Source organism: Echiichthys vipera, assembly GCF_963691815.1.
Source record: "Echiichthys vipera genome assembly, chromosome: 4".
In the NCBI taxonomy this organism is placed as follows: domain Eukaryota; kingdom Metazoa; phylum Chordata; class Actinopteri; order Perciformes; family Trachinidae; genus Echiichthys; species Echiichthys vipera.
The window spans coordinates 5,513,819-5,539,113 of NC_139829.1; the positions used below are offsets into that span (position 1 = coordinate 5,513,819).

Below are 25,295 nucleotides of genomic sequence, written 5' to 3' on the forward strand. Positions count from 1 at the left end.
AGCACATTCGCTACGCCATCCATGGCTTTTCCCAAAAGTCCTATAAGGTCTGGCAACTATTTTTATCTTACATTGAACATCAAGTATTCAGTATGATGGTCATCCGTTTTAATGCTGTGGTGTGCCATGCAACCAGTGTATGGCTGCAACTCTGCTATGTTTATGATAAAGAACCAGTATTATCCTTTTTGTATGACTTTGTATGTTTGAATACATGCCTGAATGTTATATAAAAGTGGAAAAATCCAATAAAAAATCGAATGTATTTATAAGCTAAAGCAAATTTATTTTACAATATATGACTAGCACTTATCAGTACTATCACTATAAAAAAAAAGAACAAAGCAACTTTTTACAAGAAAAGCATCTGGGCCTTTAAAAGGGAGGACATGCTTTACTACAGATAGTATTTGCATATACAAACAGTCATGCTCTTGTCAGGCTGGTTACCGCAGCTTCTAGATCAGCGGTGTAAAAATCCAATTCATAGTGGGCCAGATGTGTAATGTTTAACATTTTCAGTGCAGCTTCTTGTTCTTGTCGTGGTGTTTCTTCTGTTTGATTCTTTAGTTACAGCCACGGTGACAAACAGCTCTTTACCTTCAGACAAAGATCATCTGCTGAAAGCTCCTGTTCTCCATCTTTCTTTTGGACGTTTTTGGGGAGGGGTGGATTCAGTGTGTCTGCAGAGACTGGTAGCATGGATGCTCATGTTTGTCAACAGAAAGTAGACGTGTGTGCTTTATACTCGCGGGCCAGCTCTCAGAGAACCTTGATATGATCCTGTGGGCCAAATATAATTACACCGCGGGCCAGATTTGGCGCAAGGGCCTGAGTTTGACACCCCTGCTCTAGATGATCCAGCTGCAGAAACCGTGTCCCTTAATGTGCCCGCTGGTTCTATTCCAGCACAGCCAGGTTCTCCAGTGTCTCCCTCAGCAGGTTCTGCGATATCATCATCAACCGCCATTTATCTAAAAACAGATCATCTGCTCATCCTTTTCCCCATGTCATAGACTGTGCACCTCAGAATATCAAGAGTCAACTCTGTATGAAGCAGGGTGAGCCGGCCAGGAGGCAAACACCAGTTCTTCAACGCCCTTCAGACTCAAGGTCGAGGAAAAACGCAGGTCAACTTTGTCCTCCATAAACTGATGAATGATGAGCACCCTGGGGTTCAGTTGGGGGTCCGACTCTAAAATGTAAACAAAATAAAGGAATAAAAGTTATTGTGTAAGCTTGTCATTATAAATAAAAGCCAAGTAAAACCTGTGTTCCTCAATATATCATTTTGCTTCACTTTAACTTAGACACAAGCTGAAACAAAAAGTATACATTGGAAGGTTCAAGATTAGCCTGAATTAGATACTCAACTATACATTTAAATAGCATTTTACCAATCATGTTAGTTTAATGTACAAAAGAGTATTATTATACACACATATACAGAGGCTTCTTGAATAGCAATACCTGGTACAAAATACATTTTCTAACAATTTGGTGTGTTGTAACTGTTTACTTACCTAGCTGAGAGCGACTTGCCAGTAATACCGTAAAGGGGCGGGATGTGTCGACCTTCCACGTTTGGTCGTAGTTGATGTTGCAGACAAAAATCCTGCATGATATCTGTAAGAAAACACACGGAACAGATCATTAAAAGGTTGAATCAATAGGCCCAAAATCTTCAACCGCAATATCGATATAGCATGGCCGCTGGTAATTCCATAAACAAATTGTCTCAATGAAATCACCACATGATGAAGCCTATTTTTTTGTAAACTCCTGTGTGAATTTAAAGTTGTACTCCATAAGAATTGAGACATCTTGTTTCTAGCAGCCTCTTTGGCGGTAAAAGGTAACTGCAGGCGAGCCCGTTCATTCAGAGCCTCCATCTCGTCACATTCAGGGTCACTTGAACAATTGACAATTGTTTTGTTTTTTTTGCTCTTTTGTAAACTTTATTAAAACACATTCACCTCTCTACTTTCCGTCCGTCCCCTATATGTTCCCCTCTTAAATCCACACACACATGTTCCTGTTACACTTCGGCCCTCACTACAAGGCTGACTCAGAAGTTGGAAGTTCCAGATTTCAGATGACAAGTGAACGGAGCATAACCGTCAGTGTCATCTAGCCCAGCCTGGGAAAGTCGCCACAGACACGAATAATGTAATACTTGGCAAAAGGGCAAGTGGAAGTACTTTCATTACTGTGTCATATGATCAATCACCATTGTTTTTACTCACTCGTTTATGTAAACTATGAACTCCAGATATTCCACTTTAGATTTTCGGAGAAATTTGAGCTGTGATTATCAATTTAGACGACGTAACATGACTGCGTATCACAATATTTCCATATACGTTTTCATCACGATGGGATTCGATTGAAAAACAATGATCATTTCAAAATTCAACAGGATATGTAAAGAAATAATTTGAATGAACAAACTGATGTTATATCCTCCAAAAAGTGACATTCATACGTGTGAAATATCTACATCCTTGATCCACATCTGCAGCCTTTGCATTGACAGATACACGGTCACACAACAGCAACATACAGCTAGCATACACTGACTTTTTATAGTACTTTAGTTAGGCGTTTGATAACAATTGGTGTTAAAAAAATAAATATTATAATATAATATTATTGTTGCTGATACTGAAAATATTTAGCTGCCAAATCCAGACCTATAGGACTCGCTGGGCTCTTTACGAAGATATAAAACAACGCTAACCAGTAACGTTAGCATTAGGAGCAAGCTAACATTAGCCCCACTGCACCACCACAGTAATATAAGAGTTGGCTGTTGCGGTAACTCGACCGTAGCCGTCTTGACAACCGTGATTTTTTGTTTCACTTTTTGGATTAATCAAAGATAAATCGCACAGTGAACATTTACCCGTCAAGGAGAAATTTCGCTAACTCTTCGTCGGTTTTGAACCCTTTCAGCTCCCGTAGCTCTCGCCACCTCTCGAAAGCCGCTCCGATGTAGATTCTGGTTTTACTTCGGACTCGGTCGCACTCTCTCTTCTTAGCCTGTTTCTCGTCCTCGGTTTTGTTCCGTTTAATTGTCTTTGCTGTGTACGCAGTTGTTGGTAAACGAGGGATAGGCAGTTTGTTCATCGCTGGTTGTTGTTGCTCCTCCGCCATTGTGTTTACATCGGCTTCTTCTTCGACTGTTTCTTCTTCTTCGTGTTTTTTTTGCAATGCCAACTTTTGGTGCCTCTCGCCCCCTACCACCTCGGAGTTTCTAGCACAGGACCTTATATTGTATTATTCTGTAATGTAAAAAATATTAAATCAAGAAAATAAATAAAGAGAAATGAGTTAAAGATCTGTGAAAAAATTCTTAACACCACATTTTTCACCCATTTAAAATTAAGGAAACTGGCTTATGAAATTGATAATGGTATCTCTTTCTATTTTTCTTCCTTTTCTTTTTTAATTCTATTTAGTTGGCTATGTTTTGAACAACAGCTGTTGTCTTTTTTGTTTTGTGTTGTTTTTCTATTTTAAATGCTCGGAATAAATAAATAATAAATTAAAGACAAATACAAATATTGTACAACCTGACAATGAAAAAGCATGTATATATATATATATATATATATATATATATATATATATATATATATATATATATATATATATATATATCATGCAGATAGTTTTGGTCTTATTACCCAGCTTTTAGATATTTGAGAGTTTATTGTGCTGAAACTCCCCCTGTTACTCCGGAAAATCCATGTACCTCACCATACCTCGGAAAACAGACCAACTGCTTAACAGCCAATAGATACAAAGTCCAAATAAACTGAAGTATTTAAGATCTCCAGCAGGTGCCACTGGAAGATCACTAACTCACCACACATTGCGGATGGTGTGCCAGTCCACAGCTCATTATATCATACAGCAAACATGATCATATCAATTACACATTACATATCCAAAGGTTATTTCCACATGCCAATTTATGTAAAACATTCTTACAAGTGTGCTATGTTATTTGTGTCTCTTGAACAAGAGCAAATAAAAATCAAGTAGTAAAAAGTATCAGATCTTTAACTCAAGTAAAAGTAGTAAACTGTAAAAATATATACTGTAAATATATACACAACAACATTTTAAGTAAGTATTAGCATCAGAATATACTCAAAGTACTAAATGCAGCTCATTATGCAGAATGCCTCATTTCAGAATTATATTATATTATTGGATTATAATTATTGTAGCATTAATGTGTTTAATTCATTCATTCACTGCCAGATTGCAGGTGCAAAAAGTGCATTATTTGATTCTTTAAGTGTAGCGGAGGAAGCATGAAATGGAAATACTCGAGTACCTCACAATTGCACTCACAGTACGCAGTTACAACATACGACTGTTGAAGGCTCCACAAAAAGTAAAGCAGTGGTGGATTATTTGGTTTAAATAATCTGTATCAAAGTTGCTGACGACAGATGCAGTCGTGCATGAAGAGTTTGGCTCACTGAACGTAAAGCATGACTTTAATCACAGTTACATCTTTATTGTGTTCCTGTTAGGAGATCTGAGTCTCTCCTACTTTTCTCAGGTGACATTTGACAGACAAATGAGTTACTGACACACTGAAGGTCAATGATACAGTCTGATAGTTTGGAGGACAGAGCTGACTGATAAGTTAACTGCCTTATCAGTCTGTTTTTTTCTTTCACTCGTTAATAATCCTGAATCTTATCTGGCACTTGTTTTATAATGTGTTCGTGAAATCAGCGTGAACACAGCAGCGCGGTTATAGAGAAAAGTGCAAAATGAACGTCTTCAGATTTGCCTTTAAATGCCTAATGCTAAACATTCATGAAACTGCCTGGGAGCTGCTTAGTAATATCAATATTAGGACTGCAACCAATGATTGTTTTCATTATCAATTAATTTATTGATTATTTTGTCTTTTTTAAGTTCAAGGTGATGTCTTTAAATGTCCTGTTTTGTCAGTCTAAAACCCAAAGATATGAATGCAATATGAAATAAAACACATCTCCATATTTATGTAAATCATAAATAAGTAATAGAGTGTGGTCTTTACCTAGTTTGTAAAGTGTCCTGAGATAACTTTTGTTATGATTTGGCACTATAAATAGAATTGAATTGACTTGAATTGAATATTTGAGAGGCTGAAAACAGCATTTTCTGCAATTTTTAAAAAATTACTTACACGATTTACTTGATTATCAAAATAGTTGTCGATCGACTCAACAATTAGTTGATCCTTCATATCTGCTCCTTGTGTTTCTCCCTGTGTTTCTCTCCCCTCCCCTCAGGTTCTATTGGTTAATAGTAACATATTTGGGGGCTCGTCCCGGCTTTTAATAAACACGACCCTTCATCTCACTTTGTATGGTTTTCCCCAGCGCTTTGGTAACACACCTGCAGCCACTGCGCAGTCCTAAAGCCCTATTCAGACAGTTTAAGTTTAATGTGGGGTTTTAGTCCTATCAGAAGGTGCCATTTCAGGAATTATTCTGGAGAATGTCACTAAAAATACAACGATTTTCACTCTGGAAAAAATCTCTCAGGTCAAACTAATCCCGTGTTGATATTCCGTCATATCTTATTAATACGTAGTTTGCACATTTTTTGGAGCATGGAGGCGCTTGAAGAAGCACTCTTATCACTTTTTTAGATAATCGATTTTGTACTTTAGTTTCGTGTTTACTAAATTTTGTGATATCAGTAAGCAATAGCACGCACATGGAGACAGGGAGGTGACGGCAGTGCGTAGATTGAGTAACCCCTCCCACCTCTGGGAGAATACAGGGATTTCTTAATCCTGTGTGAATTGGCACCGACCAGCACGCGCCCAGCTCATCAAAACCCATCTCTTCAGAATCGCCTTCAACCTCCAATAATCCACTATTTCATTTAACTTTTATTGCTTCTGACTTTTTTCTAAATATGCCTGCTTTTTAGCCGTTTTATCACTTTGAATCTTTTTACCGGAAATAGCTTGTTTCTTAAGTGTAGCCTACTTGTTGTTTAAATGTACTTGTTTTAAATCTATTGGTTTTTATTGCATTATGTAAAGTGTCTTTGAGTACCTTGAAAGGGCTATACAAATCAAATGTATTATTATTATTATTATTATTATTATTATTATTATTATTATTATTATTATTATTATTATTATTATATTACAGATGTCCTGAGGTAAAATCACCCCAAGTCTCCACGTCAAACTAATCCCGTCCGAATAGGGTTTAAGACTGACAATGTTTCTTCTGCCACTGACCTTGCAGGTTAGTTGGTGACTTCTCAGTGTTAAAGCAGCAGGCTTCCAAACAGCCAAAGGGAATTTTACTGCAGCCATGAGAAATGGTAAATGGATTGTCATTCAAACCACTGTCACACACGCACAGCCCGTCTTCCAATCCAGGATCCCCCGCTCCGCCTCTGAGCTACATCTGCTCCATGTACAGTATGCTCCAAATTGAACGGGTTCTTCCTTGGCCCATGCTTCATCCTTCCACCAAGTTTCACGACAATTGTTTTTTTCTCATAAACCTGTTGACAAATAAACAGACAAACCAAACTGAAATCATCATCTCCTTGGCAACGGTCTTTGGATGGGATGCTCTCACATTGCTATCAGCGACAAATGTACTTGAGTCTTTTTTGACTGAAGCTCTCCAAGTGCTATATTAGCATCGTTGAACGGAATGAAGTATTTAATTTTTAATAGCAGATTGTAATTGTCCATTGACTGAAACTATAGATTCACGCACTAAATGTATTCTAATGGAAATCCAATGTCTTTGGCAGAGAAAGGAAAAGACAAACCAACAGCGATGAAAATGAACTATTTAGGCAAAATAAATCCAGTCTGAGAATGACACTGACAAACCTACTGCACCAGTTTGTGTTTATTGGTTAATGTCAGATGAAGTGAAAGTGCACAGTGTGCTTTATGGTTCAGCCATAAACAGGTGGATATAAACGTGGAGGGGACTGGCTGTGCTGGACTCAGTGGGGAGCGACTGTAAGGGTGAGTGCTGTTCAGTCTCTTTCCACCTCCAGTCAATCAGACACAAGGCAATCACAATCAAGTGTCAATGATCTCGAGCTACCAATTTCTATGAATTGATTATTGAGTGCTTTGCTTATATCATTTATTATTTTCAGTTTTGTAAAGATGTGTCAAGTAAAGACTTAGGGTATCAAATATCTCCTGGAAAGAAATGTTACCATGTGTCTCAGTGTTGTTATTCAAAAATACCTAAATAACTTTATAATTTACTATCTTATTATCAAAACATTAAAAATAAAGTTAACTATAGTTTTGTGCTCTGCTGCACAATTCTCAAACAACAACAACCCACTGGGAATATACTAATTCATATAAAAAACACATTTATTGGTTTAATCAAATTGACATGAAATTATGAATCAAATAATCCGTAGCAAAATCTAATCAAAATATGCATAATTTTATTTTTATGTTACTCCAACATCAATTTTGCATTATTTTTAGGAAGATTTAAATCTGTAACTGCATCTTATTTTACTTCCATATGCTTCTGTTTTTAACTAGACTTCCTTCTTTTCAATTTATCATTTTATTTATTTAATTTTGTCACCTTTACTTATTTGGGCTATGCTTATGTATATTTCAGATATTTTGTGTTTTGTCTCAGCTATATTAATGAGGTGAATATCAATATATTTCTGAGTTTAGATAAAGGTTATAAATGTATAAATTATATAGTATATGTAATGAAATGCTATGCGGTGTGCTTGTAAGCTTTTCCTAAAAAAGTTTTCAAAATAAAGATTAGGATAAAGACATATAAATTATTAAAAATGAAACTATATATAAAAGTTAAATGTACATACATCACAAGTGGCCTTACTGATATTAGGACGTTATAACTCATTTAGACAGCTTTAAAAACAGTGAATAAATAAGTCAATTTTCCAAATGGATGCAGAAAATTCCTGTTTTTCTCCAAATTATCTGTGTTTTGTATGTTAGAATTAAAGGTTGTTAATTGGTCAAAATATTCATTACATCCCAAAAGTTTGGACCTATGTGGTGTTTGATGAAGGTGGTTTTGTCTGAAGTATTCAGCCAAAGAGAAAAAGATGAAATAATACAATTTTGGACAAGATTTAAGAGATGAATTGTTTTGTTTTTAAAGGGTAAAAGTGTATGTAAAGTTTTCCGACTGAAACCTCTTTGGGTCTTGTCTCCAGATGAAGCAGTCACTGTTGTTGCTGCTGGCCCTGCTGGCTCTGTCCTCAGCCAGTCTGCTGGAGATCGTGAAGAAGAGCTCACAGCACAGAAAAGGTTCATATTATACAGTATACTGTTGTGGTATGAACAGATTCAGAATGTAGCTTTGCCTTACACCTGTGGTATACACCTAGCAGACGTTCTGGTCCCTGGTGTTGGGTCCTCTGACATTTGCCAAGCTATACAGATTTGTGTCGTGAGATATATAAACTCTCTGTGTGTTTCCTCCACACAGCTTCCTTGCTGAACCCAGAGCTGGAGGGTCTGGAGCCCGAACCGACTGGTAACAATGTGGTGTCAGGTCCCCTGATTCCTGCTGACCTGGAGCAGCAGTACGATCTACCTTCCTCCTTCATGTTTGGTGATAACGTTAACTTGGAGTGGCTGACCTGGGACGGCTCTCTGCCCAACGGGGCCGTTGCAATCTACAACGGCTACACTGAACGCACCGACTACGTCTGCAAGTACAAGTGCGAGGCCGGCTTCTATAACCCCACCCTGGGCCCTTACTGCCGCTACCCCTACGGAGACAGAGAGTACTACGCCCCAGAGTTCGAGATCCTGGCCAACAAAGACAACTTTGAGTTTCTGGAGTGGAAGGAAGGTTCCTACGGTTCAGTGCCCCAGTTTTCAGTCAGGACCTGTCCCGGTGTTAGCATCTACGTTGGGAGGAACAAGTACGGTCTAGGGAAGGTTGTTCCTCAGTTTGAAGCCTTCTTCCTGCCTTGGGAAGGTGATGAGTACTGGTACAAGCGCTACCAGGTCCTGACCATCAACAGGGATGCTTACACTCAGCACATCAGCGACGTCAAGTATGCCATTGATGATGTCACCATATTCCAGTATCCTCCAGAGACCATGCGCATCTCAGGGGTCACCAACAACGAGTGCCAGACGGTGGTGAAGACAGTCTCCATCTCAAAGACCAGCGAAGTTGAGACCACCTGGAACATCGGCCGATCCACAATGCTGGGTATCCTGGGCAGCATCACAGCGAAAATCCCTCTTCTGGGCTCCGGGGGCATTGAGCTGAGCGGCGAGAAGACGCTGCAGTTCAACAGGGGGACCACCGTGGTGGAGTCGCTCAGCCACTCTGTGTCCATTGAGCTGACCATCCCGCCGAACCACTCCTGCAGAGTGCGAATGGAGGGACGCAAGATAAAAGCCGACATCCCCTACACAGCTCGCCTCAGCCGCACCTACCGCAATGGAGAGACACAGTGGACTTCCATCTCCGGGACTTACGATGGAGTCCAGATCGGAGAAGTCCGGGCTGTGGTGGACCGCTGTGAACCTGTACCTGACGCCCAGCCGTGCCCCTGAAAGACTGACCTTTTTTTGTGATACTGAAAACAAATGTAGGGTCACAATAAAAATTAATTAAACCATGCACGTTGTGTGGTAAACAAATATCATTTGTGTTGTTTTGTGTCTAAAAGAAAATTCAACATGTTAAAATGCATTAAAAAATTTGGGATTTTTTCTTCACTTCGGTCCAAACGGTCACTGGCACTGAAAGTGCGAGGAAACCTTTTGTTTTTGATGAAATATTATTATTATTATTATTATTATTATTATTATGAGGGGCTTAGGATGCATGTAGGCTCACAGAAATGGGTACACAGATCAGAAGTGGCGAAAATTGCAAAATTCAAAAGTCAGTTGGGTCGTGCGTGGCCAATGGGCACCATAGCGCCCCCCAAACGTAGGTCATGGTTGGGATAAAGTTCTTTTGATGTTCATGAAATTTGGTTGGATCATTGCTCTCATCTTTAAGAGCACATGTACAGTTTTGGAAAAAAAATTAACTGGAGAGGAAGTCGGCCATTTTGGATTTTGTGCGTCAATTTTCCTTTTTACGAACATGTTTGAGGAAATTAGGATGCACAAAAACTAACGGAATGTTTCACCCACAATCAAACTAGAAATTACTTGGATTTTTCAATTTTCAATTTTGTTGTATTTATAGTGCCAAATCATAACAAAAGTTATCTCAGGACACTTTACAGAGTAGGTAAAGACCACACTCTATGACTTATTTATGATAGACATAGACCCAACAATTCCCCCGTAGAGTACGCTGGCAACGAAAACCTTCCCTATAACAGACAGGAACGTCGGACAGACCCAGCTCTGTGGGGGACGGACATCTGTCTGCACTGGTTGGGGAGGAAGAAAAGGAGAGAGAAAGACAGACAGATGGATAGAGAGAGACAAAGACAGACACAAAGACAGAGACAGACACACTTCCAGTAACTATAATAATATCTATATTAATGTATATATGACTTATATATTATGGCAGTTAATACAGCAGAATAGTAGAAACAAGCACAGCTAAGGTGATAGAATATGACAATGATAATAATTATGGTGGCAAACATGATAAATGATGAGCAGCGGCAATAGCAGCTACGACACAGCGAGACATATCACGGATGGTGTTTTTATGGCTACAAATTCCATAGTTTATAAGACTAGTGACAGTATATATGACTAATAGTTATAATGGTAGCAGGAAGCGTCATGCAGGACCACGGCAGCAGGCACCACCACGATCAGCAGAGACCTGAGAGACGACAAAGCACAAACAACTCCGGGGGAAGAAGTTGAATGAGTAGGCCTTTGGGGCCAAGTACAATAACTCAAGTTTTATCTGAGTTTAACATCAGAAAATTGCAGGTCATCCAGCTTTTTATTTCCTTAATGCACATTTGAAGTTTAGCTAACTGATCGGTATCTTCTGGTTTGATCGACAAATATAATTGTGTATCATCAGCATAACAATGAAAATTTATGGAGTGCTTCCCTATAATATTTCCTAAGGGAGGCATATATAAGGTGAATAGAATTGGTCCAAGGACAGAACCCTGTGGGACTCCGTGACTGACTTTCGTGTGCATGGAGGATTTGTCATTAACATGTACAAACTGAGATCTATCTGATAAATAAGACTTAAACCAGCTTAATGCGGTTTCCTTAATGCCAATTAGATGCTCCAGTCTCTGTAGCAGCATGCTTCAGCCTAGCTTTTTACACAACGCTCCACACACATCACTCACCTGCACCCATCAGCAGACACACTGATAACTACATGTTCACACCTCATTGCATTATTCTGAATTGTGCATTTTACTTTAATTAATATTGTTATTTCTTACGTTTATCCACGTCTTAACATCTTTTGTCATGGCTTTTTGAGCCAGTCATAACAAGATGGAAAACCACCCCGAAAGATACAAAATGACTAAAAATAGATGCAAAACCACCAAAATAAATAAAAAATAAATAAAAAATAAATAAATAGTACACACCAGTTGACACATTTTATTGTCTGTGTTTTCTTGTATGTGTCAGTGTTATATATTTGAGTTTGTTTCTTTAATGACACTTCGGTTAATTAATCTACTCACGTTAATAGTTGTTTGAATTCACAATGTTAATCATGTGATTCAAACTGTGACTGTGGAGAACAAAAAGTTGTATGTCTGTATAAAACATTTATATTCAACTTATCAGTGGGGTTTTTATTTCTGGCGACTGGTTTGGAGAAAAAACCTGCCTAGTTTCAAATACAATCAGCTTCCAAAATAAGATCTGAATAACAACGGCGTTGCTCACCACTCTCACTACAGAACAGGCATCTGAATGACATGAAATTCGGTCTAAAGTTGCATGAATCGCAAGTTTCCTTTCACACAAGCAGCTGAAGGCTGTGACAGAGCAGTTTTGTCAATGTAAACGACCTTTTACACAGCCTCATTCAGACCTAAACAAATAACTTGATAATAACTTTCTGTTTCAAGGACGCACGCAGATGGCCGTGACATCAGCGATTCTCAATGATAGAGCTGTGCGTGCAGGACAGTGACCCGTGTTGAGCAGCTTCTCCTTTTGCTTTAATCTTGGCAGCAGGCGACATTACGCAACGAGGAGCTTCTTAATCAATGACCCACTATTACAAGCGATCCGATCACCGTGTTCCCAGCTGAGCTTATCTGGACATACAGTATCTTGTCATCAATGGAGAAAGAGCAGCACAGCACTTTGGACATCATGCAATCCTCTATCAGCCTTGTTAAATCCAGGCAAATTTATTTACGAAGCACTTTTAACAGTCTCATTAAAGAGGAGGGAGGAGGGCTGTTTAAGCAGGGATCAATAAAGAACCCTGTTATCAATATATCAGCAGGACTCGTCCTTTTACACTCCTCAAGTGCTGCAGGTAGATGTCTTCTTGTCAAGGACGGCGTAGGTCAGAACAGCCTGATGACCCTTACCCATCGTGTCTGTAGCCGATCCTGATAAACGGACAGAAAACGAGAGTGGGGCAAAGGAGAGAAAACAAATACAAATGTCATATTTCCATCTATTTCTACTATGTCTTAACTACGTCATCTTGTTGCACCCTCTTCTCCGCAGTGGTAACCGTTTTCTGACCGGAGAATTGGCGCCACTTTCTGAAAAAGACATTAATTCACATTTTCTTGAGATAAGATGCATGATACATTTGAAAGGAAAGCCCTCTTGTAGACTGTAGTGTTGACAATTTCAGCTAGCAGATGCTCCCCAGTGCTTCCGCTTCCTGTCTGAACCTGGTGAGAGGCTCAAGCATGTATGGGTGAATCTCTCCGATATTTCGAGCCATCTTGATGTGCACTGCTGTTCCACTGGTCAACCTAGTGTGATCAGCAGTGGTGGGCAGGGGAGAGGTCAGATCCGTGATTTCTCAATGAGGGAGAAAGTGTAGATGTGCTTCCATCCCCCTGTTGCAGAGTTTTTTTCATGTGATTGCAGTCGTTCTTTGACAGGACCATTTGGCGTCACTCCATGGATAGCCTTGTGCGACAAACCTGTGACAATTCTCTAAGGTCGCTATTTTCAACACGGTTAAAACACATGATTAACATTGTGATTTCACACAAAACTACGTGGTCAGGTTTAGGAAAAGATCGTGGGCAGGGTTTAAAATAAGGAGACTACATTTGTACGTAACTGGGGGAAAGTCCAGCGTTTGTTTGACCCATCCACCACCCCAATCTACCTTCTTACGCAAAGTTTAGTGCTCTTAATTGATGCTTAAGTGTCTAATATCGCTGTAGACGGGTGGATATTGCCAACTGCCCTGTGCGTTGGTGCCAGTATTTGAGACCCTGAAAACTAGAACAGGCTGTTAAACACAGCATAGTAATTATTACATACTTTAAAACTTGTCTGGATGTGAATTTAAAAAGCATCAAAATGGATGTTTTGAATCAACCCCATGCAGGGAAAGCTTGTCTCCCTCTCAAAGTCTTCTGTGTCGTACTTCAGAGGACACTGGTTTAACTGGTCAGATTACAGTTAAAACACATCTAACTGGAGTGAAACAGAGGGATAGTGAAGCAGACCAGAAACATGCTCCCTTTCTACCTCCCTAACACAGGTTTTAAAGTTAGTTAATTGGGAATCTTTCATTTCCGAAGCTTCACGTGCGGTTTCCTTTAACACGAACACATTAAACTGAGCATAAGACAGTAAACTCTGGGTCAACGGGCGAGGAGCTGCTGCAGCTCTCTCTTTATTGCAGGCGATAAGTCTGCAGGGAGGTTTTAAAACTCAGCACAGGCTGCAGGCGGCGTCACTGCAGGAGGAACCTGACGAGGTAAAAACTGCTTCTCCGTGTGCTGATTAACATTCTGCATCCTTTTCGCTGTCTGATACTTTTTTCCAACAGCGCATGAGATTGACAAATGGATAAATGGATCTGAAATGTTTGAATCTGAAATCAATCAGTCAATCAATTATGATGAAGGCTGCTCTTAAAATGACAATACACAAAGGGGCATTCAATTAATAATGCTGCTTCCTTAATTAGGTATACAGCTTTTTATTCATTTACATGAAGCGATACAATTATTATTTTAAATGTACACTTTATGTAAGGACATTTAATCTCTGCACAAAGTGTATTATTATATTATCAGATTTATAAATACTTCCATGAAGTTGTCAATTATCAGAATTGTTTCTTTCCTCTAATTTCCTTTTATTTTTGTGCATTTTCATAAGTGGGGTGATCCTAATTTTATGATATTTCTGAATATTAAGGGTTCAAACTTTTAGCATTAAAAAGGTTTTTTCACCTGCTATTAAAAACATACACTCACTTACGGTGTTATATACATATATCTATTATTATTAGTATTATTGATTTCCCAAATATTGTAATTTTTTGATAAAAAAAAAAAGAGTGGATCAGCTTCCAGAGGAGGACATGACTACGCTCAGCTATATCAGTGTTGATACTTTGAGTACGCTCAATGAGTTGTTCTGTCTTCAGGCTAAATTCCCACCAGTTGTGTTTCCTGTGTGTCCAGATGAGGTGGTGTGTGGCTGTTGTCTTTGGGGTGCTGCAGCTCTGCGGCCCAGCGCTGCAGTCCGACCCGCTGCTCTACGTCTCCCAGCTGCAGGACGGGCAAGAGCAAACCAGCAGTGAGTCCCATTGTGATATTTCTTCCGGTCGGACACTGAAAAGATTCCTCTATCATTTCACAACAAAGTCTGCTCTTTAAAAATGGCCTTAAGCATTCATTAAAAACATGATCTATTCACAATGAAACCCTACAAGCAAACTTATGATAAACATAGTTAACTGAAACATAACACTTTTAATTGCATATTGCGTATCTTCAATTTCCTCGACCTGTCAAGGTGTGTGTCCCTGTAAATCCACACTACAGGTCTGCAAGAAGCAATAAGAGCATGGAAGAGGTGGTGGTACACTGAGGACTACCCACTGGTCCAAAGGTCTATTATCCTGGAACCCCAGACTCCATTCACTTACTGCCCGATTGAGCAGATAACGTGTAAATCAGAACTTTGTATGACCCCTAAAGAAAGACTTTAACTTTAACTAAGCTCTTCTGTGAGCTGTAAATCAATCATTAAAATGATTCAGGACCCTTTGACTTCACTTGTTAATGCACTGGATAGTCAAATGCATGCGATCCACTGCTACAACAAACCCACCTGGTAAGAGTCAGGAGTTAGGATGTGGTTAATATAATAATAAGTGCTCTTGTGACGGACAGCAGCTTACCTGCAGTACTGGATACATTTTTACAGTGACTACAAATTATGTGAACAATATTGTATGTGTTACAGCTGTATGCGGTGGTTCAGGCTGGTTCCATTCACATGTAAAAGAAAGCTAAAAACGTATTCCTTCACTTTAGCCTTTAACTTATTCTAATAATAAATTATACATTTTAACCGATTTTTTGTTTCAGAATTTTGTCAGAGATAAATGTGTTGAACCCGTAAAGGTTTTTAACCAAGGTTTAGAAGAAACCTGAAAGTACACTGACGAGTTGCCCTTTTTTAATCCTTATTTTGTTTTATCCATGGGAAAGTGCATTCTATGTATTTTTTCCTTAACTTGTTTTTATTTTTATCATCATGGGTTTTTTCTTATAACACATACATGTTCCTGTTTGGGGCTACATTTTGTCTATGAAAGCTGCTATACTACTACGTATTATTATTATTATTATTATTATTATTATTATTACTATATAAATATAAAAGCAGTGCACGGTTATTTGTATGTAATCCACATATCAGCATAGAAGTCAGGTGACATAGTATAAGAGAGTTCAAATCTGCATAAGGAGGCTGGTCAGAGTGGTGGATGGCTCCCAAAGCACAGGATTTCATGTTCCTGTCCAAGAAGCCAAACCACAGCATTTTTTCAAATCCTGTTGTTTTGATAAATAAACATAACAGATCCATCCCATTTGTAGTCCCCGTTTCACAGCATTAAACAGAACATCATAAGATATACAAAGCTGTTGATGATAGAACAGTGTTTAGTTTACGAGTATATCAGGTTTGGACAAGACTAGATTCTGGTGGGTGATTTTCTTTAGTATTGTAATTTACATTGTTTTGATCCTGTATCCTCTAAATGTTCCAGAGTCAATGTGCTCTCTCCTAAAAAAAACATGTTTTACATCAAAACCTAGTTCCAGTTTCTTTCTGTCTTTCCAGAGCCATGGCTGAACCCTACGCTGAAAGATGTTGTCCCATCCCGGGGAGCCATCAAACCTCCTCAAATTAGAGAGATCCCGCAGACTGAGGCGTCCTCACGCTCCTTCCCCATGTTTGGTGAACACACCAACCTCAAGTGGGTGACGTGGAACGGCTCCCTCCCAAACGGCGCCGTCGCCATCTTCAACGGCTACACCGAACGCAACGACTATGTGTGCAAAGTCAACTGCGAAGCCGGCTTCTACACTCCCAGCAAAGGGAGCTTTTGCCAGTACCCGTACGCCGACAACGAGTACGCTTCCTCAAAGTTCGAAGTTCTGGTCAACGTGGACCACTTTGAGTTCCTGCAGTGGGTTGATGATTCGTATGGGTCAGTCCCAAGTTACGCCATAAAAACCTGCCCCAACTCGGACATCTATGTGGGCAAAAACAAGTACGGTCTTGGCAAAGTGGTGGCCCGACACGAGGCGTTCTTCCTTCCTTGGGAGGGGGACGAGTACTGGTACAAGAGCTACCAGGTCCTCGCCATCAACAGAGAGGGCTACAGCCAGCACATCTCTCACGTGGAGTACGGCATCGACCAGATGGAGCTGTTCCACCACCCTCCGGAGGCCCTGCAGCTCGCCAAAGTCACCAACCTGGAGTGTAGAAGTGTGGAGAAGACGGTGAGACTGGAGAAGACCACTTCGGTGGCGAAGACTTGGGACATCGGCAGAGAGACCCGCAACGGCTCCGTCTCTACCATGAAGGCCAAAGTTCCCATCCTCGGCCCGGGAATGGTGGACTTCACAAAGGAGCAGACGGTGACCTTCTCAGAGGGAACCAGCGTGGTGGACTCCATCGGTCACTACGTCTCTGTAGAGCTGCTGGTGCCTCCCAACCACTCGTGCAGCGTGAGGATGGACGGCAGGAAGATGACGGCGGATATACCCTTCACTGGCAGGCTGAGCAGAACCAATCACAACGGAGACACCCACTGGACGTACATCACGGGCATCTATGACGGAGTGAGCGTCGGGGAGATCAACGCCGTGGTGGAGAGGTGCCAGCCAGTGGCCGACGCTGTTCCCTGCTCCCCAATTCAAGACTGATGATCAGCCTGTTGGACTTGTTAAGAAAGTTGAGAAAAAGTCGGTTTTCAGAATAAAATACATTTATAAATTTTGAAGGGGTGTCTACTTTGTGTCCTTTAAGGTGTTCAAAAGTATCGATATATATTATATAATACTTTTCAATAACACGTTTCAAAACGATGTGGACTTTTGGTCGTGACTTTTCTGAACCAACACTGTGTGCAGGATGTAATTTTTTTTTATTTTTAAAAAGGGGAAAACATTATCCTATTTTGTGTGCCAAGGACTTTTTTTATGCTACTATTGTTGAATCAAAGTTTAAAATGATGGTATCGGAACAACCTTATTGTCTCCAATCAATCAATCAAACTTTATTTAATTACTTTACTATTAAGTCATAAATAAAATGCAACTCTAAGCACTGAACATAAAGATAGTTTAAAATACCATAATAATACCGTATAGGTTTAGAAAGCACAACAAGTTGTTTTTCGTCACCACTGTGTGCACAAGATTGCTGGATTAATACTGTGTATAATGAATATAATAATTATTACTACTTTTATTAAATATGCGATTTGTTGCTGCTCATGGGGGAATTGTTGGGTCTCTGTTAATCATCAATAAGTCATAGAGTGTGGTCATTTCCTCCACTATATGTCAAGTGTCTTGAGATAACTTTTGTTATGATTCAATAAAATTGAATTGAATAAAAAAATAGAAAGGTATAAACATGGATAAGTCAAGACAGTATATAATAAAAAGTAAAATAATAAATGAAAGATAACATTAAAAGGGAAAGAGAAATGAAATGCATACTAGAAAAAAAGCCAGGCTAAAAAGATATATTTTAATTTTAAGTTCAGTGGATTTAACCCTTGGCTTGAAAGCAATTTTCAGATGAGTTATTTCACTTAATACTTGACCAGTTCATAGACTGTATAATGAATACTATAACAACAACAACAACAACAACAACAACAACAATAATAATAATAATAATAATAATAATAATAATAATATTCATTATACAGTCTATGGTCCAGTTACAAGGATTTGTTGTTTCTTTTTTAATTCTTATTTCATAGCTTATGTAAAAATATATGGAATCAATGTTTTAGATCAATGTTATCATTCTGAAACAGTGATGCCATATCTTTTTACATATGCTATGATATAAAAATAAAAAATAGAAGAAAAAAATATATATAGTATAACAATTATTAGGCTACAGGGAATTGTAAAACATGAAGAATTGAATCTAAATAAATAGAAACAATATTAAATCAGGGGTATAACTAGATTAAAATTGGTTATATTTTGACATTCTGATTTATATAATATAATGTAATATAATATAATGTCTGTGTCTGTTCGTCTCTATGTGTCCTGTGATAGAGTGGCGTCCTGTCCAGGGTGGACCCCGCCTCACGCCCAATGTCAGCTGGGATCGGCTCCAGCCCCCCGCGACCCCGATAGGGACAAGCGGTTGAAGATGAATGAATGAATAATATAATATAATATAATATAATATAATATACTGTATATACATGGCTTTCCTTGAGTAAACTATAAGTTACACCAAGCTAGATGGCAGTGTAGCCCAACAGAGGGAGAAAAGTGTTCCCAGTGTTGTCTTTTTAACACTCTTTGACTGTTGTGAGAGGCATGGAAGGACAACTAGCTAACCTTACATGACACTTGAGAATATACTTTAAAAAGTATCTTAACTCACCTTTATATGTATTGTATATTATATATTATACATCTCGTTATATATTGGCTTGACACGGTATATGTCACAGTTTTTTGTGGTTGTTCCTGAGTGTGTCTGCTGGTGTTGTGCTGTCTTGCGTTAGCCACCAAGGTACAGTAAGCTAACATTAGCAAGCTAAGAATACCGGGCAAAGTTAAAATTGTGACATAAATACGCTGTAAAAACATATCTGCTTTTCTCCTATGAGCTCCAGATATAACTCAGCTAATACATGCAGATAACCACGGCTAAAGGTTAAATCCTGTTATGTTGAATCCCATTGAGAAAAACAGTCTGATTATATAATGAACATACAGGGTGTTCTCATAGGAAAGGTCGCTTCATCGCGACAAATCATTGCTGAAACGTCTAAAATGTGACTTAATGACACGAGCTGGCGTCTTTAATTATGAGCCGATTGAAAAAAGGCAGCGTTATAAGTCGATTTTGTCGTTATGTGTCACTTCTTCTCAAGAAGCTGTTGAACTTTGTCACGATGCGACGACTTTTGACGAGAGTTATTAACCGAGTTCTGCTGAACGAGCCGTTGACTCCAGCGATGGGCGTCGAAGCAGAAATACACACACAAGGACGAAGACGGTTGGTAAGTGTCTCACCTCACATCTGCTACATTTCGTCCACTACACGGTAGCTACACGGATATATGCTTGAGGTTGACTACCATGGGTTTATTAAGCCAATAATTGTCAATCAGTTTTACTGGATTGGTAAATCCCCCCAAACCCCATTCAAAAAATTAAACAATTTACTGCTGTTTTGCTGATCCATCCCACAATATATGTTTGAATACATTTTCTGGATCGATCCAAGTCACTTTTCAAATCGGTGTGAGTTTAATTCAAATTAGGTGCTGCATTATGTGCTCGATATCAAATTAAGTGTCGATCTGTACTTTCAGCTCAATGTTTTTTATTAAGCAAAGCTGCTTTAAATTGTTACATTTTGGAATGGAGTTTGGTCTGTCAGCTGGGATTTTTGTCAATGATTGGTCCTAGTTTGTCCAAGGAGTTTGGTCACAAAAATGGATTTTATGGAGGCAGAAAAAACTATGGGTTAAGGGAAACGAATGTACTTTGAGAGCCGGCCTCCATTGTTCACTGTGTCCTGTTCAATCCAAAATAGATAAGAGCTTGTTGTGTAAGAGGCAGAATACAATGTTTGCAGTGTGTCAGCAGCCATAGAGTCTAATACAATGCAGTCTATAGTGTTTCTTCTGCTAACAGAGCTGCTGCTGCTGCCAGTGGATCAGTACCATCAGTACGTGTGTGTGCGTGTGTGTGTGTGTGTGTGTGTGTGTGTGTGTGTGTGTGTGTGTGTGTGTGTGTGTGTGTGTGTGTGTGTGTGTGTGTGTGTGTGTGTGTGTGTGTGTTAGTCATTCTCCGTTGCATTGGATTTGACTCAGTCATCTGGTTACATGTATTGAAACAATGCAGCTCTATATCACAGATGAATAAGACATATCAGGCTTTGGATAACCACACAACAGAAACTATACATTTATATTGCACAATTCACACACTTGCCTATCAAAGACATATCGTTATCGGTGTGTATGTTCTCCAGTATATGCCGATATTAAAACCCTTTTTATGTATTCTTTATGTCTAAATATATGCAAGTATATATCGTAATATTGTTGCTATTTATATATATATATTTTTTTTTTATTTCGTCTTTTTTTTATGTAGCTATTTATTGAATTCTTTATTTATTCTTTATATAATATTATATTTATGTATACATTTTAGCCATTTATTTGTTTCTATTTAATTTAGTCTTTTCTGAAATTTACTAAAACAGAACATGTTGCATATATAGCTTTTTATTTTTATTTTCTTTTGTAGAATTGGTTGAAAATATAAACCAATGTATAATAATGTTAAATAAAGTCATTTGTGTGTGACAGGTGGTGGGGCTGGGTAACCCGGGGATGGAGGGTACCAGACACAGTGTCGGCATGGCGGTGCTCGGCGCCCTCGCCGCCCGGCTCGGTGTGGCTGACTGCTGGCGCGGCGACAAGCACGTGTCCGGCGAGGTCATCTTGTCAGAGGTGCAACAAACACATGTGGTGCTGCTCCGTCCCAGGCTGCTGATGAACGTCAACGGAGTGGCAGTGGCCAAAGCAGGTGAGCTCACCGTGTGCGTGTGTTGACCCAGAGAACCCGTTTACATTCACACATCTGGACCCAGTGAACCCGTTTACATTCACATATCTGGACCCAGAGAACCCGTTTACATTCACACATCTGGACCCAGAGAACCCGTTTACATTCACACATCTGGACCCAGAGAACCCGTTTACATTCACACATCTGGACCCAGAGAACCCGTTTACATTCACACATCTGGAGGTCAGAGGTCAACGGACCCCTTTGGAAATGGACAGGACAGTTTTTCCCTCGCCAACATTTAACCTCACTTTGGAGCGTTATTTAACCTCCTTCCTGAAAAGCTAGCATTACACAGTACACTCCTTAGATTGTCTAGTTTCATGTGTAACTTTTTTAAAAATATTTGCATATTTATTACAGTTGAGGGATTAAATTGAATGTTTGTTTGTCCTTCTGTTAGCTGGTAAATACGGCATCAAACCTGAGGACATCCTGCTGGTCCACGACGATCTGGACAAAGCTCTGGGGAAAATTGTCATCAAACACGGAGGAAGTGCCAGGTGGGTTTCTTTCACCTGACTTAAGATTGGATGTGCGGCAGTTTGAACGTCTGTCAATGTAAAAGAAATGTGATTTTTGTAAAGCTTTCAGTATGGCTTTTTTTTTAAATTACAGTGAAAATGCAAATTAACTTTAGACCCAAATTGTTGTTGTTGTGCACAGGGGTCATAATGGAGTCCGCTCCTGTGTCGACTGCCTACGGACAGATGTAAGTGACGCCGCAAAACCGTTAACAACACTACAAGTATTACATCTTCTCATCTGATTTTGTTTTTATTTGTGTTTAATTTAATTTAAGAAATGTTTCGTGGGTGTTCCCCATACCGAAGATCAGCTGTTCGATCCCCGGCTCCTCTGGTCCATGGGTGTGAATTCGCTTGAATTCGCTTTAGATAAAAGTGTCAGCTAAATTAAATGTAATGTAACGTAATATGATAGAACTTAACTTATACATAGCAGAACTGAAATATACACACATACGTATATAGTAAAATAAAAGACCCCTGTGGTAAAAACCTCCTCAGTGACATGAAGACAACAACTCCCATGATCCCATACTGCTCCGCCACCATAATTACTGAATGGCCCTGTAAAACGACCTTGAAGAGATGCTAAATGACTCATGAAAATAGACACAACAACCACAAAGACAAAAAAGAAACATATATATGCAAAATGATTAAAAATGGATGTAAAATAACCACAGAGAGAAACTAAACAATGACGTAGAAATGTAAAATGACTAAAATTAGATATAAAACCACCCCAAAAAGATGCAAAATAATTAAAAATAGATGCAAAACCACCACAAAATCATACAAAACAGCTTAATGGATGTAAAATGACCACAAAAAGAGAAATTTGGGTGTGTTGATCCTACGTAGACAGGGTGGGGGACCTCCTACATGTCCGCGCCCAGAGGCCCGTTGTCTAATCATCCGCCCATGGTCACCAGGTAACCATGTCACCACGCTGACACTTTTCTCCTCTCTCCTCTCCCTCAGGTGATGCCCAGACTTCGGGTCGGTATCGGCCGGCCAACGGGTAGAACCTCGGTGGAGCGTTACGTCCTGGGTCGGTTCTCCTCCGAGGAGAGGAAGGTTCTTGACTCTGTTCTGGTCCAGAGCGTGGACCTCCTGCTTTCCCAGCTCCCCCAACAACAGGACTCTCAACAACACCCCCCCTCCTCACCAGCAGGGGGCAGACAAACAGCACAGAAGAGGAAGGAGACAGAGCGCTCGAGCTCTCCAGCTGAAGCTTCACAGAGAGAATCTTAGCTGAGACTGTAGTTATTCTCTGCTGTGAGTTCTGGTTTCTTTCCTGAAAAACACTGAATATCTTTGAGGTGTGGACAAAACAAGACGTTTGAGGACGTCATCTTGGACTTTGGGAAACGCTGAACCACATTTTTACCATGTTAAAGACCAAAAAGCTAATCCATTAAGGGAGAAAACAATCAATAGACAAATCATCGATGAAAATAATCACTGGTTGTAACTCTACATGCCACAACCGCCTCTAAATGCTGAACATTGATCGTTGGTTTGGATTGATACCGTGCATGGGTGGTACAGTAATCCCATGGTTGCCTGTGTGTCTTGAAGCTCATACAGATGCAGATTAAAGATTTGTATATATTTATTCTGGATAAAATAAAAAATTAAGAGACCTGTGAAGCCTCGGATCAAGTGTATTTATACATAACATTTCAAAATGCTGTTAAACATTAACATGAACATCAAAAGTGAGTAAAATAACAACAAAAACAATAAATGCACAATGCTGAAACTTTAGTCATAAGATACTGAAATATAGGTGTATATATATATATGTTATAGTGGAGATCAAAATTAGTATTAATTCTTGATTTTTTACTGTTCAGAATTTGATAGAATATCCTCTGTGTCTAAACCACTACTGTACTAGCATGTTCTTTAAATAACCAAGGCACTTCAACAAAAACCTTTATTTTGTAAAAAAAAAAAAAAAACAGTGATCCAAATTAGAGAACAAAACTGAACAGGAAGTGTAGAGGCCACAGCTTTGACTGACTTCAGCACACCTGCGCCCACAGGACATCACTAGTTTCTCACACTGCTCTGGTTTGATCTTGGTCCATTCTGACTCAGTCTCTAACACAGTTCACTAACTGGAGTGGGTTTCTTACACATTACTTTGACAAGGATTTTCCAGAGATTCTCTATGGGGTTTAGATCTGGACTCTGGGCTGGTCATTTCATTGTTTGAAATATTCTTAGCTTCAAGGAACTAATGAGAGGTTTGGTAACTGCAGAGTGGGCTTTCAGTCCAGAAAGACTTAAACGACAAGACACTGTGCAGAGACAGATCCTTGCCCTGTTCAGTACTGAACTGGAGACCAACTCCAGCTGCAGTGTTGAACTGATTCCCCATTTAGAGTCTTCTCATAATCCTGTCCTCTTGTGCACTTGTTTTACGTGGACGACCGGCCTTTCTGAGGGACTTATATGAATCTGTGTCCTTGTAAAGTTTCAATCTTCTTGAAATCACAGAGTGTGAATGCCCAACCTCTCTCTGATGGCTGAGAGGGTCATCCCTTTGGCCTTCATCTGGACACCTGCTGACTCAGGGCTTCAGTCTCCTTAGAGCAGATCACCATCTTACAAAGTAACCAGGAGAGCTGCAGATAAATAGGGTGTGTCCAACAATGAAGTCAATTGTCACCAGGTGCAGATTGACACCAATAGCTGGGAGGGATCTGAAAGTGTTTTGCCTTTTGTTTTTGTTTTTTTTAAATAAAGGTTTTGAACAATAAAAAAATAACAAAATAAATAAAGAATTAATACTTTGTTCTCTAATTTTGATCTCTACTATATACCGTTCCTGTTATTCTTATATTTTATACTTCCCTGTGTTTATATTGTTAAGATTTTTCTTTATTTATAAGGAATTTGTTGTTTCTTATTGATGCTTCTTTTATGTTTGCTATGCACTTTGCAAAATTTCCCCTTTGTGGGACTAATAAAGGAATATCTTCTCTTTTATCTTATCACTGTAGGTATACATGGCATTTCTGATGTCTGATGACAGGTTGGTAAACAGTGATTAGTGTCCTCTCTGTGTCTGTAACTGTCTCAGGTTTTATTCCCTAAAAGCTGAAATAAAGGAAACATATTAAAACAACAGCATCCAGCCTTATTTGTGTGTATGTGTGGTGTTTTTAAGTTAATAGACTCTTAAGTGATGCAGTTCAGAGTCAAGAATTGAGCTGGAAGAAAACAAAAACCTCTTTTCTTGAAGCTCAATTTCTCCTCTTTTGTAAGTATAAGTGCCAGCAGGCCTCCTCACGCTGCCGCCGGCCAAACTTAGGGTTCTCCTCAACACGCTGCTCTCTTCCATCCCGTCCTCCCTGATGTGGCTCTTTTGGCTGAAAACATATTGATTTCCCCTTTACGATTGCGACACTAATTACACTCTTCATCAATTAG

General features: G+C 39.3%; 2 protein-coding genes and 1 long non-coding RNA gene across 4 annotated transcripts; 2 read left to right on the forward strand and 1 right to left on the reverse strand.

Moving 5' to 3' along the window:
- LOC310945640 lies at positions 1-3,170 on the reverse strand. The gene is made up of 3 exons (XR_014593163.1): positions 2,906-3,170; positions 1,524-1,626; positions 1-1,195 (listed from the first exon to the last, which is right to left on the reverse strand). It is a non-coding gene; the product is annotated as an uncharacterized lncRNA (long non-coding RNA).
- A 5,065-nt stretch (positions 3,171-8,235) lies between these two features.
- Positions 8,236-17,397, forward strand: LOC310945898 (uncharacterized protein; the record flags this gene model as incomplete). The annotated part of the gene is made up of 4 exons (XM_083912155.1): positions 8,236-8,329; positions 8,511-9,588; positions 14,598-14,749; positions 16,307-17,397. 4 exons carry the CDS (start codon positions 8,236-8,238, stop codon positions 17,395-17,397), a joined length of 2,415 nt encoding a protein of 804 aa, XP_083768281.1.
- Positions 17,398-19,055: 1,658 nt separating this feature from the next.
- Positions 19,056-23,469, forward strand: ptrh1 (peptidyl-tRNA hydrolase 1 homolog). Of its 2 annotated transcripts, XM_083912552.1 has the most exons (6): positions 19,056-19,246; positions 19,614-19,739; positions 21,063-21,282; positions 21,728-21,827; positions 21,991-22,036; positions 22,833-23,469. In XM_083912552.1, exons 2-6 carry the CDS (start codon positions 19,632-19,634, stop codon positions 23,103-23,105), a joined length of 747 nt encoding a protein of 248 aa, XP_083768678.1. In that variant the 5' UTR covers positions 19,056-19,246; positions 19,614-19,631; the 3' UTR covers positions 23,106-23,469. The 2 variants fall into 2 exon arrangements, with proteins under 2 accessions (XP_083768678.1, XP_083768677.1); XM_083912551.1 differs by lacking the exon at positions 19,056-19,246 and having other exon boundaries at positions 19,362-19,739.
- Positions 23,470-25,295: the final 1,826 nt, after the last annotated feature.

Excerpts from the sequence above, each read along its gene's own strand:
- ptrh1 (XM_083912551.1), top strand. The coding sequence starts at position 19,545 with ATGAGCCGATTGAAAAAAGGCAGCGTTATAAGTCGATTTTGTCGTTAT. Across the intron at positions 21,828-21,990 it reads AAACACGGAGGAAGTGCCAG|GGGTCATAATGGAGTCCGCT; the intron begins GTGGGTTTCTTT and ends TGTTGTGCACAG. Across the intron at positions 22,037-22,832 it reads TCGACTGCCTACGGACAGAT|GTGATGCCCAGACTTCGGGT; the intron begins GTAAGTGACGCC and ends CCTCTCCCTCAG.